General features: G+C 50.9%; 1 protein-coding gene across 1 annotated transcript in view; it reads left to right on the top strand.

Annotated features, from left to right (window-relative positions):
* Positions 1 to 12,970, top strand: part of LOC142313214 (transient receptor potential cation channel subfamily V member 6-like) — a 61,768-nt gene that overhangs the window by 47,178 nt on the left and 1,620 nt on the right. Inside the window, exons 13-14 of the mRNA XM_075352196.1 lie at positions 553 to 619; positions 3,586 to 3,854. Coding sequence (XP_075208311.1) covers positions 553 to 619; positions 3,586 to 3,854 — 336 coding nt within the window. The remainder of the gene's footprint in view (positions 1 to 552; positions 620 to 3,585; positions 3,855 to 12,970) is intronic.

Below are 12,970 nucleotides of genomic sequence, written 5' to 3'. Positions count from 1 at the left end.
GTGTGTAATGACTCTATATAATATATAGGAATAGATCCCTCTGTGTGTAATGACTCTATATAACATATAATACACACATGAAATAGATCCCTCTGTGTGTAATGACTCTATATAATATATAATACACACATGAAATAGATCCCTCTGTGTGTAATGACTCTATATAATATATGCTTTTCACTTTTTGTATTGAATTTACGAAATAAAAACCCGTTTTGATGATATTCTAAATTTATTGAGAAGCACTTGCATGTAACTAAAGTACCTGTAGGGGGCAGTGTTAGGGTTTCCATAGTCTTGTCTGTAAAGAATGGTTTTATACTAGTCCTAATCCTTTTGAGGTCAATGTCTGGAGGGCCGGATAGATTGACAACAGAGCTGAGCTCGGGGAGGTTGCCGCTGGCCTTTCTCCTTTGTTTTGCAATCTTTTATGATTTGTACCATTCATTAAATGGATTAATACCAAACATAGTGGATCTTGAATTCTGCATGCGGGCTTCAATCAAATAAATTCAGAAAGTGATCTTGTCGTTTGCTTTTCTTCCATTTCAGATTACATTTGGAGACCTCCTGAGGTTTTTCTTGCTTATGATGATTGTCATAATAGGATTCGGAACAGGTATAACCGGAGAGTCGTCTGCCCTCCATTAACAGATTATAGGAAAATAATTGTCTAGTATTCTGTATGTTAATGACTCGCATACAAGTCTGAGATGACAAATACCACATGTAAGTGGTTAATGGGGATATTTTGACACAATGTTTTATATCCACACATTTTCTTCGACCTCTCAGCTTACGTGCCCACAATCAGGGTTACATTCTGAACTCCGCATATTTCCACTGTGTCCTGCATTCTCCTGCGCTGGAGATTCAAGCGTCTTCGAAGGAGAAATTGACATGCTGCGGATAGGAAACCCACACTGCAGGTCAAAAAAGAAGCACAATTGGCAAGAGATTTCTATAAATCCCATCCACTGTGCTTGTACTATACTATGCAGCATTTTGGATGCAGCGAAAATACGCTAAAACGTTACTAATCCTGATTGTATGCACATACCTTGTAATATCAAAGGTGAGAGTGGTACAGAGGCAGCTACTTTGGATGCAATTTGGCTTCAAGCATTCCTGTACTTTCACACAACACTTGAAGAAAAGCCCTCATCCCCCACAACAGGTTAAAACTTCTGTTTGTGCACATTCCAGACTAATACTGTATGTTAAGCAACTATCCTGACTTTCCTGCTTGACATCTACTCGTTTAGTGGGTGATTTCTTTTAAATCAACATTCTGCCGGAATTGTAGGTGCTGGAACATTCTCTCACTTCCTACTCCTGCTATTGTCCAATAGGTTGCCTATTATGCCAATATGGAATGTGACAGCGAAGAAAACAGAAAGAGACAAAGAACCACCTGCACTTCCTGCAGAGAAACAAAAATCCAACTGTACTTCCTATAAAGAAAGACCTGTCACCACTTCCTGTACAGAGGCAAACACGCACCTCCACTTCCTGTAGAGAAACAAAGATGCACCCCTACTTTTTGAAGACAAAAAAAAATCACCCTAATTTACTGTACAAACAAACATTCACCCCATTTTCTGTAAAGACAAAAAACTGCCCCCACTTCCTCTGGAGAAAAAGACCCATCCTCACTTCCTCTGGAGAGAGAAAGACCCCCACACCCTTCCTGTAGAGAAAGACCCACCCTGCTTCCTGTAGAGAGACAAAGACCTGGCCCCATTTCCTGTAGGGACAAAGATCCACCCTCACTACCTGTAGAGAGACAAAGACCCCCACACCCTTCCTGTAGAGAAAGACCCACCCTCACTTCCTGTAGAGAGACAAAGACTCGCCCCCACTTCCTGTAGAAACAAAAATTCAACCCACTTCCTCTAGAGACACCTACTTCCACTTCCTGTAGAGAGAAAAAGATCCACCCCCACTTCCTGTAGAGAAAGACCTACCCTGCTTCCTGTAGAGGAACAAATACCCGCCCCAACTTCCTGTAGAGAGACAAATACCCACTGCCACTTCATATATAGAGACAAAAACCCACTGCCCTTCCTGGATAAAAAAAAAAAAAAAAGTTGCCCCCACTTCCTGTAGAGACAAAGACCCACCCGCATTTTCTGTGGAGAGTGGAATACCTGCTCCCACTTCCTGTAGAGACAAAGAACCATCCCCACTTCCTACAGAGAGACAAAGACCCACACCGCACTTCCTGTAGAGAGACAAAGACCCACCCCCACTTTCTATGGAGAGTGAAAGATCCATCCCCACTTCCTGTAGAGAAAAAGACCTGCCCCTCTTTCTGTAGAGAAACAAAGACCCACACCCCACTTCCTGTAGAGAGAAATACTCACCCCCACTTTCTGTGCAAAGTGAAAGATCCATCCCCACTTCCTGTAGAGACAAAGACCTACCCGACTTAGTATTGAGAGGGAAAGACTCACCCCCACTTCCTGTAGAGAGAGAAAGACCCGCCCCCACTTCCTGTAGAGAAAGAAAGACCCGCCCCCACTTCCTGTAGAGAGAAAAAGACCCGCTCCCACTTCCTGTAGAGAGAGAAAGACCCGCCCCCACTTCCTGTAGAGAAAGAAAGACCCGCCCCCACTTTCTGTAGAGAGAAAAAGACCCGCTCCCACTTTCTGTAGAGAGAAAAAGACCCGCTCCCACTTCCTGTAGAGAGAGAAAGACCCGCCCCCACTTCCTGTAGAGAGAGAGAGAAAGACCCGCCCCCACTTCCTGTAGCGAGAGAAAGACCCGCCCCCACTTCCTGTAGAGAGACAAAGACCCGCCCCCACTTCCTGTAGAGAGAGATAAAAACCCGCCACAACTTCCTGTAGAGAGAAAGACCCGCCCCCACTTCCTGTAGAGACAAAAACCCAACCCACTTGTGATGCAAAGGTACAATTGTGCCCAGTTTTCGATAATTGATGGGGTTCAAGTCCCATTTTTCATATAATGAAACATCAATATTAAAAAAAAGGCACATGGCACATCGATAAGTAGCATTGTTACCAATTTTGCATTAAAGTCAAGAAACTTCACCGTTGCACAATTAACGTTAATTTGGTCAATACAATATTAATGCGTGACTATTGTTTTAATTTTTATTTCAGAAATCAATAGTACACATGAACATAAGCAGCATTGTAGTATATCTTACCAGACACACTTGCTTATTTCTCCTTCAAGACTGATTTTTCACTCTGATAGTTCAGTGAATACAGTTTTTTAGATTACCGTACATTAGTATCTTGTAAATAGCAGCTGCCCTCTCTGATCTCAGGAATATAAATTATCTGTATTCACAGAAGACAGATTTTACTCGGGAACTGTGAATGTTGAGTGTGAAAGATCAATTTTGGCAGAGAAAAGCAAATTTGTCTAAGATTTATTAGAAAGTTGCTTTTTTTTTTCATGTGCACAATTGATTTATGAAATAAAAATTAAAACAAGTACACTTTAAGTTTTGGAGGAGGGTTATTGGAAGCAACAATTTGGCAATTTTTGCCTTTGTTGCCAAATTTTCAGTCCTTATAATGTTCCTAATAAATTGCATCTCTCTTCTCATTGTAGCTTTCTATATAATATTCCAGACGGAGGACCAGAGTCAGATGGGAGTGTTTTTCAGTTACGCCATCTCTCTTTACAGCACTTACCAACTTTTCATCAATGTTATCAACTCTCCGGCCAACTATGCGGTTGACCTGCCATTTGGTTATAGCCTTATCTATTTTTTCTTCACTTTAATTTCCAACCTCTTAATGCTAAATCTGTTGATCGCCATGATGGGAGACACACACTGGAGGGTGGCGCAGGAGAGAGACGAACTCTGGCGGGCTCAGGTCAGTAGAAATTGAAAAATAAGAGAAGGTTTCATTGCAATCAGATTCATTCACTGCAAATCCCAGGAGCCAGGTGGCCAGTGTGGCTGTCAATGTGCTAGAACCTACGAGGGGTTGCTGATAAGTCTTTGACTTTACCCAGAAAGAAACGAGATTGGATGATGAAACGTTACATTTATTCCACATACCCTCCACTGATGTCCACACTTCTTACATCGGTATTCCAAGTTCTGTAAGCCTAGCAAAAAGAAGGATTTTGGTTGTGCCTCAAACCAGGCATCCGTAGCAGCCAAGGCATCAGAAATTGTGTGAATTTTGGTACGCTTGAGGCGTTTCTTCAGGTTTGGAAACAGATGATAATTGGAGGGAGCTAGATCTGGTGAATAAGGTGGGTGGTCACCAGCTGGAAGCTCAGCTCTGTCACTTTTGCCATGGTTACTTGTTCAGTGTGAGCGGAGGTGTTGTCTTGCAGGACCAACATTCTTTTGGACAGCTTGCCGCACCTTTTGGCCTTCAGAGCTGACTTCAATTGGTCCAAAAGTTCAATGTCACACCTTGCATTGATGGAGGAACTCTTTTGAAGGTAGTCCACTAGCAGCACACCCTCCTTATCCCAGAACACAGACGCCATCACCTTAGTGGCTGATTTTTGCACCCTGAACTTCTTTGGACGAGGAGAACCACTGTGCCTCCTCTCTTTTGACTGCTCCTTGTTTTCAGGGTCATACAAATAAAAACAGGTCTCATCCATAGTGACCAGTCGATCCAGGAAGTTCTTATCAGTCTGGAAACGCTGAAAAAATGGACCGGGAAGTTGTCACTCTTTGCTTCTCTGATCTGTTGTCACAGATTTGGGGTCCCACTTTGCAGATCACTTCCTCGTATCCAAATGTTCATGGACTATGACACAAACACGTTCATGGGAAATCTCCATGATGTCTGCTATTGCTTTAGCTGAAATTCGTCGATTCTCCAGTATGAGGTTGTGCTCAGCATCGACGATCTTCGGAACAACAACCACTCTCGGGCGTCCAGGACGTTCCTCATCATTGGGGCTGAAGTCACGTGTTTTAAATTTGGCAACCCAGTTCTTAACTGTGGAATATGAAGGGCTTTGATCCCCAATGTCTGCGACATTTCACCAGGAATATCCTGTGCAGACTTTCCTTGTAGAAACAAGAATTTTATCCCTCCTCTGCTCTCAGTTGCTGTGAATATCGCTGTGAGGTAAATCCTGGGATATGAAGAGGAATTATGACTAGAAGTCATAATTGCTCTCATCACTCCCTGGCAGTGCCCCCCTCCCTTCTTGTGCTCAAATGTCCAGCATCTGTGAAGGTGTCACATCCCACTTACACCTCCAACAGCCATCTCCTCTGATATGGAGATGAGATGATGTGCGGACAATGGACACAGGATGGCTCCCTGCCGTCACCCTGTAACAAGAGTTGTATCTCATTAGCAAGGCTTGGAAGTAGCCAGACAGAACGACTCCAGTAAAAAATGGTTCATATCTCGCAAGCCATATCTCCGATAAATATGGCAACCATAAAAATGGTGTTTGCGCAGGCGGACGATGCTGGCACACCTTTTTTATGGAAGGGGGAGCTTGGGAAATACCCCAGGCGTGATATCAGCCATATGGGAACTCGTAGACAGGTCATGAGTCCCCTCGTTCTGTAGCTAAATTCATAACTGTCACAATGAGAGCATTGGCGTCTGCCTACGACGCTCCCAGGCAAAGTTATGGCCAATATCCCCTTTGCTGGATAATTCTGATCCATGCAGGGGGAGTGGCAGTGCTTCCCTGTGAGGTCACTAAGGTAGGAGGGGACCTGGATCTGCCCAGGTTGATAACCCTACTTAGGCCATTTTCCAGTGTTCTTCTGCTCGGGGGCCTGGTTGGGAAACATCTGTGGGAAGAATCCTAGAAACCTGGTCTACAGCGCCCCCCTGTGGCCAGACACACAAGGTAACTGATGTAATTGTATACCTGTTTGTAACCCATGCTTTATCTGTAACTGTACTCTGACATATGTATATTCTGTAGATTCCCTATTGTATATATTGTAGTTCTAGTGTGCTTTAGGCTGATTAAATTATATAATTAATCTTGGGCTGTTCTGTTATCTCGATCTTGAATCCCACGTCTGTGTGTTCGGCTAATAGTTACCGTGAAGCGGTTGGTGGCAGCGAGTTGTGCCAAGGATTATTGTGGGGAGGCCAGTGAGACTCGGGAAGATATTATATATTCCGCCCGCGGAGGTCGGGGGAATATATACCTTACTCTCACCGGGGACCCTTCAATAATCGTCATAAGTAGTATAGCGGCCTCCTTGCTTATTGTCGGGCAATTCCATAATTGGCCTGACTATAAGAGGGGCGCTAGAGAGCGCGTCACGTGCTCTGTCTGTCGGTCGGGAGGTATAAAGGAGGGGTGACCCCCACTTGTTACCCCCCGATTGTGACGTACTGGTAGCCAGCGCGGGGGATTTCTGAGTGACCCCCCCGGTGGTTTGTGACATATTGGTGGCAAGCGGTGGGATCGAGATAATAGTGTGTGTGAGTGTGAGACCCATACTCCCAGACACTAAAGACTGCCTGCAGCAGCTGTGGCTGCTGGGGTCTTCAGACTAGCTCAACACTAGAGTGTCAGAGTGCAGATACTGTAAGGTGTGTGGAGGCATCAGGTGTCAGTTCTGTGTCAGTGACCAAAAGTCTGCAAGAATGGCTGAGAGCACCAGGAGCAAAGCCAAAGGAATGGCCGATGCTCAGGCCAGAGACGATGAGGAGGTTGTCCACGAGTCCTCCAGGAGCTCGACGCCAGAAAACAGCTCTGCAGAGGACATTGCACAACCGGGCACTGCTGGACAAGATGAGGAGCAGCTCGCCCAAGGGTCCTCAACGAGCCAGACGCCAGCCCTCCGCTCTGCAATGGACAGTGAAGCACCAGGCTCCGCAGCGGGCCGCAGATCACCACGTGCCATTCCACCGAGCCTGGGAGGCTCGGATAGCCTTCTTCAAATGGCTATGGCCCTACGCCAGGCTGGAGACCGGGAGGGCTACAAGGAACTCATGGCCGAGCGTGAGCGGCAAGCAGCGCGTGAAGAGCGCCAGGCAGAGCGTAACTACCAGCTGCAGCTAGCTCAGCTCCGGCCCTCATCAGCCACCCGTGACCTTCCAGACACCAAACTTCCAAAGGTCCGTGTTGAGGACTTCCCAGTGCTGGAGAAGGATGGAGACTTGGACTCTTTCTTGACTGCTTTTGAACGGACTTGCTTGCAGCATCATCTGAACAAGGACCAGTGGGCCAAATACCTGACCCCCCGTTTAAGGGGTAAGGCCCTGGATATCCTTGGGGACTTGCCTGCTGAGGCGGATCAGGGCTACGACACCATCAAGCGGGCCCTGATCCAACAGTACAACCTCACCCCGGAGTCCTACCGCAAGAAGTTCCGGACGCTGCAGAAGGGACCAAAGGACTCCTGGGCTGACCACCGGCGGGCACTTGCCCGAGCTGCCGACCACTGGACCCAAGGCCTGCAGCTTTCCACCGGACCGGAGATCCTGGACTTGTTCATCACGGAGCAACTCTTGTGGAACTGCCCTGAGGATCTCCGCCAGTTCATCCGAGACCAGAAGCCAAAGGGATCCACGGCTACAGCTGCCCTGGCAGATGACTACACCAACAATCGGGCTCCTGAAGCCAGGAGAGCAGCCACCAGCAGCACCTGGAGAGGGGGTAAGATGAACTCTGCGACTGCCCCACCTGCCCCTAGACTGCAGGGGGTGTCCCCCTCAACTCCCCTCTCCAGGCCCGTGGCAGAACCAAGACGGTGCCACCAGTGCAACCTACCTGGACACTTCAAGGCCATGTGCCCTCAGCGTCCCAAGGCCCCGGCTCCGTCCCCGTCCCAAGGGCCGCCCAAGGTGTATTGTGTGGGTGGGGGTGGTGGTAGGTCCCTGGACAGCTTCCAACCTGTCACTGTCGGCCAGTCTGTGACCATAGGACTGCGAGACAGCGCCTCGGAGGTGACTCTGGTGCGGCCTGAGATGGTGTCCCCCCAAGACTTGATCCCTGGAAAAACCCTCGCTGTCTCCGGGATTGGAGGCATTGACCCGGCGCTGCCTGTTGCTGACATTTATGTGGACTGGGGCGCAGGGCGAGGGGTGAGGGAGGTGGGGGTAACTGATCAGATCCCTGCAAACGTGCTACTTGGGACAGATTTGGGGCAAATAACCTCCCAGTTTGGCCCCGCCCCAAAGGCTGAACCTTCAGCCAGTGCTGACATGACTCCTAACAATGTTAATGTGTTATCTATGAATGATGTAAGGGAGGAGGGAGTGAACTCTGATATTTCTGCTTGCATAGACACCATAGACACACACGCAGCTGCAGCTGTGACAGGAGGGGAGGGGGTCAGAGAAAGGTGTGACAATGCCTCTACAAGTAACCAGCCTGTGAGCTGGGATCTGCTGCCCTCTGCAGGGATAAGCAGAGAGCAGGGTGCTGCAGGGGGAGGACCAGTGTGTGGGGTGGGGGCTACCACAGCAAATGTGGGGTCCCCAGAGATTTCACAGCGGGGTTCTGTTGCTGCAGGGGGGGAACAGGCAGGTGAGATTGGGGCCGGTCCAGGAGCGGAAGTGCTCCCAGGTAAGATCTCGGTGCAGGGTTCCCCCACAACCGGGGTGTCAGGAAGCCAGGTAGGTCTGCCTGAACCGGCGACTTGGTCAGGAACGGAGGAGGAGCAGGCACGACCCACGGTCGCAGCGGCTGTGGCCGCTGTCACCCGCAGTGGGAGTGCTGGAAGCCAAGGGGCCTCCCGGAGGTCCGATAGCTCTTCCCCTTCTGACCAAGTGGCAGCCGAGTCAGGTGGAGGCCAGGACACAGGTCCCGGGGTACTGACCGAAGATGTGACAGTCTCGTCGATTCTGGCCACATCTAGTCAGGGGTTTCAGGCAGCGTTAGAAGCTGACGACAGCCTGAAAGCTCTAAAGGAGCAGGCGGCACAGCCTCCCTCGGACTCGGACCCGGAGCGAGTGGTCTGGGACCAAGGACGGCTGTACCGGGCCACGGTCCAGCAGGGTTCACCGGAGGCGTGGCCCAGGGACCGACAGTTGGTGGTACCCTATCCGTTCCGGACGGAGTTGTTGCGGATCGCACATGAGATTCCGATGGCCGGACACCTAGGGATCGCTAAGACCAAGGCCAGGTTAAACCAGCATTTCTACTGGCCAAAAATGGGGGCCGATGTGGCTGCCTACTGCCGTTCGTGTGAAACCTGTCAGAGAGTGGGGAAGGCGGGGCCACACCCCAAAGCCCCACTAGTATCTCTGCCAATCATCGATGAGCCTTTCAGGAGGGTGGCTGTGGATCTGGTCGGCCCGCTGGCCATCCCCAGCAGCTCCGGGAAACGCTTCATACTGACGGTAGTGGACTATGCCACCCGGTACCCAGAAGCAGTGGCCTTGTCGTCCATTCGGGCTGACAAGGTGGCCACCGCATTGCTGGAGATTTTCTCCCGAGTGGGTTTTCCCCAGGAAATGCTCACCGACCGGGGGACCCAATTCATGTCCCAGCTGATGGAGACCCTCTGTGAGCAGGTCCAGGTGCGACATCTGGTGGCCAGCCCGTACCATCCACAGACTAATGGCCTGTGCGAGCGGTTCAATGGCACCTTAAAGCAGATGCTTAAGATGTTGGTCGACTCCCATGGGCGTGACTGGGAGCGGTATCTCCCACACCTGTTATTTGCTTACCGGGAGGTTCCACAGGCCTCAACAGGATTCTCACCGTTTGAGCTCCTGTACGGGCGACGTGTGCGGGGCCCCCTGGCTCTGGTGAAAGAGGCTTGGGAAGGGGATTTGGCCACCCCTGGAGTGTCGGTCATCGAGTATGTCATGCGCTTCCGGGACAAAATGCAGGCCTTGACGCAACTGGTACACGACAATATGGCTCAAGCCCAGGCCGATCAGAAGCGTTGGTACGACCAGAACGCTTGTGAGAGGACCTACCAAGTGGGTCAAAAGGTGTGGGTACTGGTCCCCGTACCACAGGACAAGCTTCAGGCAGCCTGGGAAGGCCCATACCTCGTGTACCAGCAGCTCAACCCTGTGACGTACCTGGTCACCCTGGACCCTGCCCGTGGAAGGCGGAAGCCCTTCCATGTGAACATGATGAAGGCACATCATGAGCGGGAGGCATGTGCGCTCCCCGTGTGCAACCTGCCCGAGGAGGGAGAAGCGGAAACCCTCTTGGATATGCTAGCCCAGGTTAGGGCAGGCGGATCCATTGAGGATGTGGAGGTTGGCCACCAGCTCTTGGAGGACCAACGGTCCCAGCTGTGGGCCACCCTACACCCCTTCCGGGGGTTGTTTACCAACCAGCCCGGAAGGACTGACTTGGCTGTCCATCACGTGGACACTGGGGATCATCCCCCGATCCGGCGTTCAGCATATCGGGTCTCCCTGGAGGTGCAGCAACACATGCGCCAGGAGATTGACGAGATGCTGGAGCTGGGGGTGATCCAGGCATCCAACAGCGCTTGGGCCTCGCCTGTAGTCCTCGTCCCTAAGAAGGACCGAACCACTCGGTTCTGCGTGGACTACAGGGGGCTCAATGCTGTCACGGTCGCCGATGCGTACCCAATGCCACGCATCGATGACCTGCTCGATCAGTTGGCCGGGGCTCAGTACCTGACCATCATGGACCTGAGCCGGGGATATTGGCAGATCCCCCTGACTCGCAAGGCCAGGGAACGCTCTGCCTTTATTACCCCATTTGGACTGTACGAGTCCACGGTGATGCCATTCGGGATGAGGAATGCCCCTGCCACTTTCCAGCGGATGGTCAACACCCTGCTCAAGGGACTTGAAGGGTACGCGGCCGCGTACCTGGATGACATTGCCGTCTTCAGTCCCACCTGGGAGGACCACCTAGAGCATCTAGCACAGGTGCTCAGGCGGATCCACCGGGCAGGTTTGACCATCAAGCCGGGAAAGTGTCAGCTGGCCATGAGCGAGGTCCAGTACCTCGGTCACCGGGTAGGTGGGGGAACGCTGAAGCCCGAGCCTGAGAAAGTGGAGGCCATCGCATCCTGGCCCACCCCCAGGACCAAGAAGCAGGTGATGTCCTTCTTGGGGACCGCTGGGTACTATAGGAGGTTTGTTCCATGCTATAGTAGCCTGGCAAAGCCCTTGACGGACCTCATCAAGAAGAAGCTGCCCTCTGCAGTCGATTGGACAATGGACTGCGAGACAGCCTTCCGGGCCCTAAAGGACGCCCTGTCCAGCCCGCCCGTGCTACAGGCAGCCGACTTCACGCGGCCGTTTGTAGTACAGACCGACGCCAGTGACTTCGGCCTCGGTGCGGTGCTCAGCCAGGTGGACTCTGCGAGCCAAGAGCACCCAGTCTTGTACCTGAGCAGGAAGCTGTTACCAAGGGAAGTGGCCTATTCTACAATGGAGAAGGAGTGCCTGGCCATAGTGTGGGCCCTGCAGCGTCTGCAACCCTATCTATACGGGCGCCACTTCATCGTGGAGACGGACCACAATCCCCTCAGCTGGTTGCACACCGTCTCTGGGACGAATGGGCGATTGTTGCGATGGAGCCTTGCGCTCCAGCAATACGACTTCACCATTCGCCACAAAAGGGGCCGTGACCACGGTAACGCAGACGGGCTGTCCCGACAAGGAGAGGTCGGGGACGGGCGCACGGGGGAACACCGGAGTGTGCTGCCCCCTAGCGCCCTCAAAAGGGGGGAGGTGTGAGGTAAATCCTGGGATATGAAGAGGAATTATGACTAGAAGTCATAATTGCTCTCATCACTCCCTGGCAGTGCCCCCCTCCCTTCTTGTGCTCAAATGTCCAGCATCTGTGAAGGTGTCACATCCCACTTACACCTCCAACAGCCATCTCCTCTGATATGGAGATGAGATGATGTGCGGACAATGGACACAGGATGGCTCCCTGCCGTCACCCTGTAACAAGAGTTGTATCTCATTAGCAAGGCTTGGAAGTAGCCAGACAGAACGACTCCAGTAAAAAATGGTTCATATCTCGCAAGCCATATCTCCGATAAATATGGCAACCATAAAAATGGTGTTTGCGCAGGCGGACGATGCTGGCACACCTTTTTTATGGAAGGGGGAGCTTGGGAAATACCCCAGGCGTGATATCAGCCATATGGGAACTCGTAGACAGGTCATGAGCCCCCTCGTTCTGTAGCTAAATTCATAACTGTCACAATGAGAGCATTGGCGTCTGCCTACGACGCTCCCAGGCAAAGTTATGGCCAATATCCCCTTTGCTGGATAATTCTGATCCATGCAGGGGGAGTGGCAGTGCTTCCCTGTGAGGTCACTAAGGTAGGAGGGGACCTGGATCTGCCCAGGTTGATAACCCTACTTAGGCCATTTTCCAGTGTTCTTCTGCTCGGGGGCCTGGTTGGGAAACATCTGTGGGAAGAATCCTAGGAACCTGGTCTACAGCGCCCCCCTGTGGCCAGACACACAAGGTAACTGATGTAATTGTATACCTGTTTGTAACCCATGCTTTATCTGTAACTGTACTCTGACATATGTATATTCTGTAGATTCCCTATTGTATATATTGTAGTTCTAGTGTGCTTTAGGCTGATTAAATTATATAATTAATCTTGGGCTGTTCTGTTATCTCGATCTTGAATCCCACGTCTGTGTGTTCGGCTAATAGTTACCGTGAAGCGGTTGGTGGCAGCGAGTTGTGCCAAGGATTATTGTGGGGAGGCCAGTGAGACTCGGGAAGATATTATATATTCCGCCCGCGGAGGTCGGGGGAATATATACCTTACTCTCACCGGGGACCCTTCAATAATCGTCATAAGTAGTATAGCGGCCTCCTTGCTTATTGTCGGGCAATTCCATAATTGGCCTGACTATAAGAGGGGCGCTAGAGAGCGCGTCACGTGCTCTGTCTGTCGGTCGGGAGGTATAAAGGAGGGGTGACCCCCACTTGTTACCCCCCGATTGTGACGTACTGGTAGCCAGCGCGGGGGATTTCTGAGTGACCCCCCCGGTGGTTTGTGACAATCGCATTAGATTTTGTTTTCCCGCGTGCGTAGAACACTGTTGCCATA

This window comes from Anomaloglossus baeobatrachus, chromosome 5, assembly GCF_048569485.1.
Source record: "Anomaloglossus baeobatrachus isolate aAnoBae1 chromosome 5, aAnoBae1.hap1, whole genome shotgun sequence".
In the NCBI taxonomy this organism is placed as follows: domain Eukaryota; kingdom Metazoa; phylum Chordata; class Amphibia; order Anura; family Aromobatidae; genus Anomaloglossus; species Anomaloglossus baeobatrachus.
This window is presented reverse-complemented; position numbering and strand designations above follow the sequence as displayed.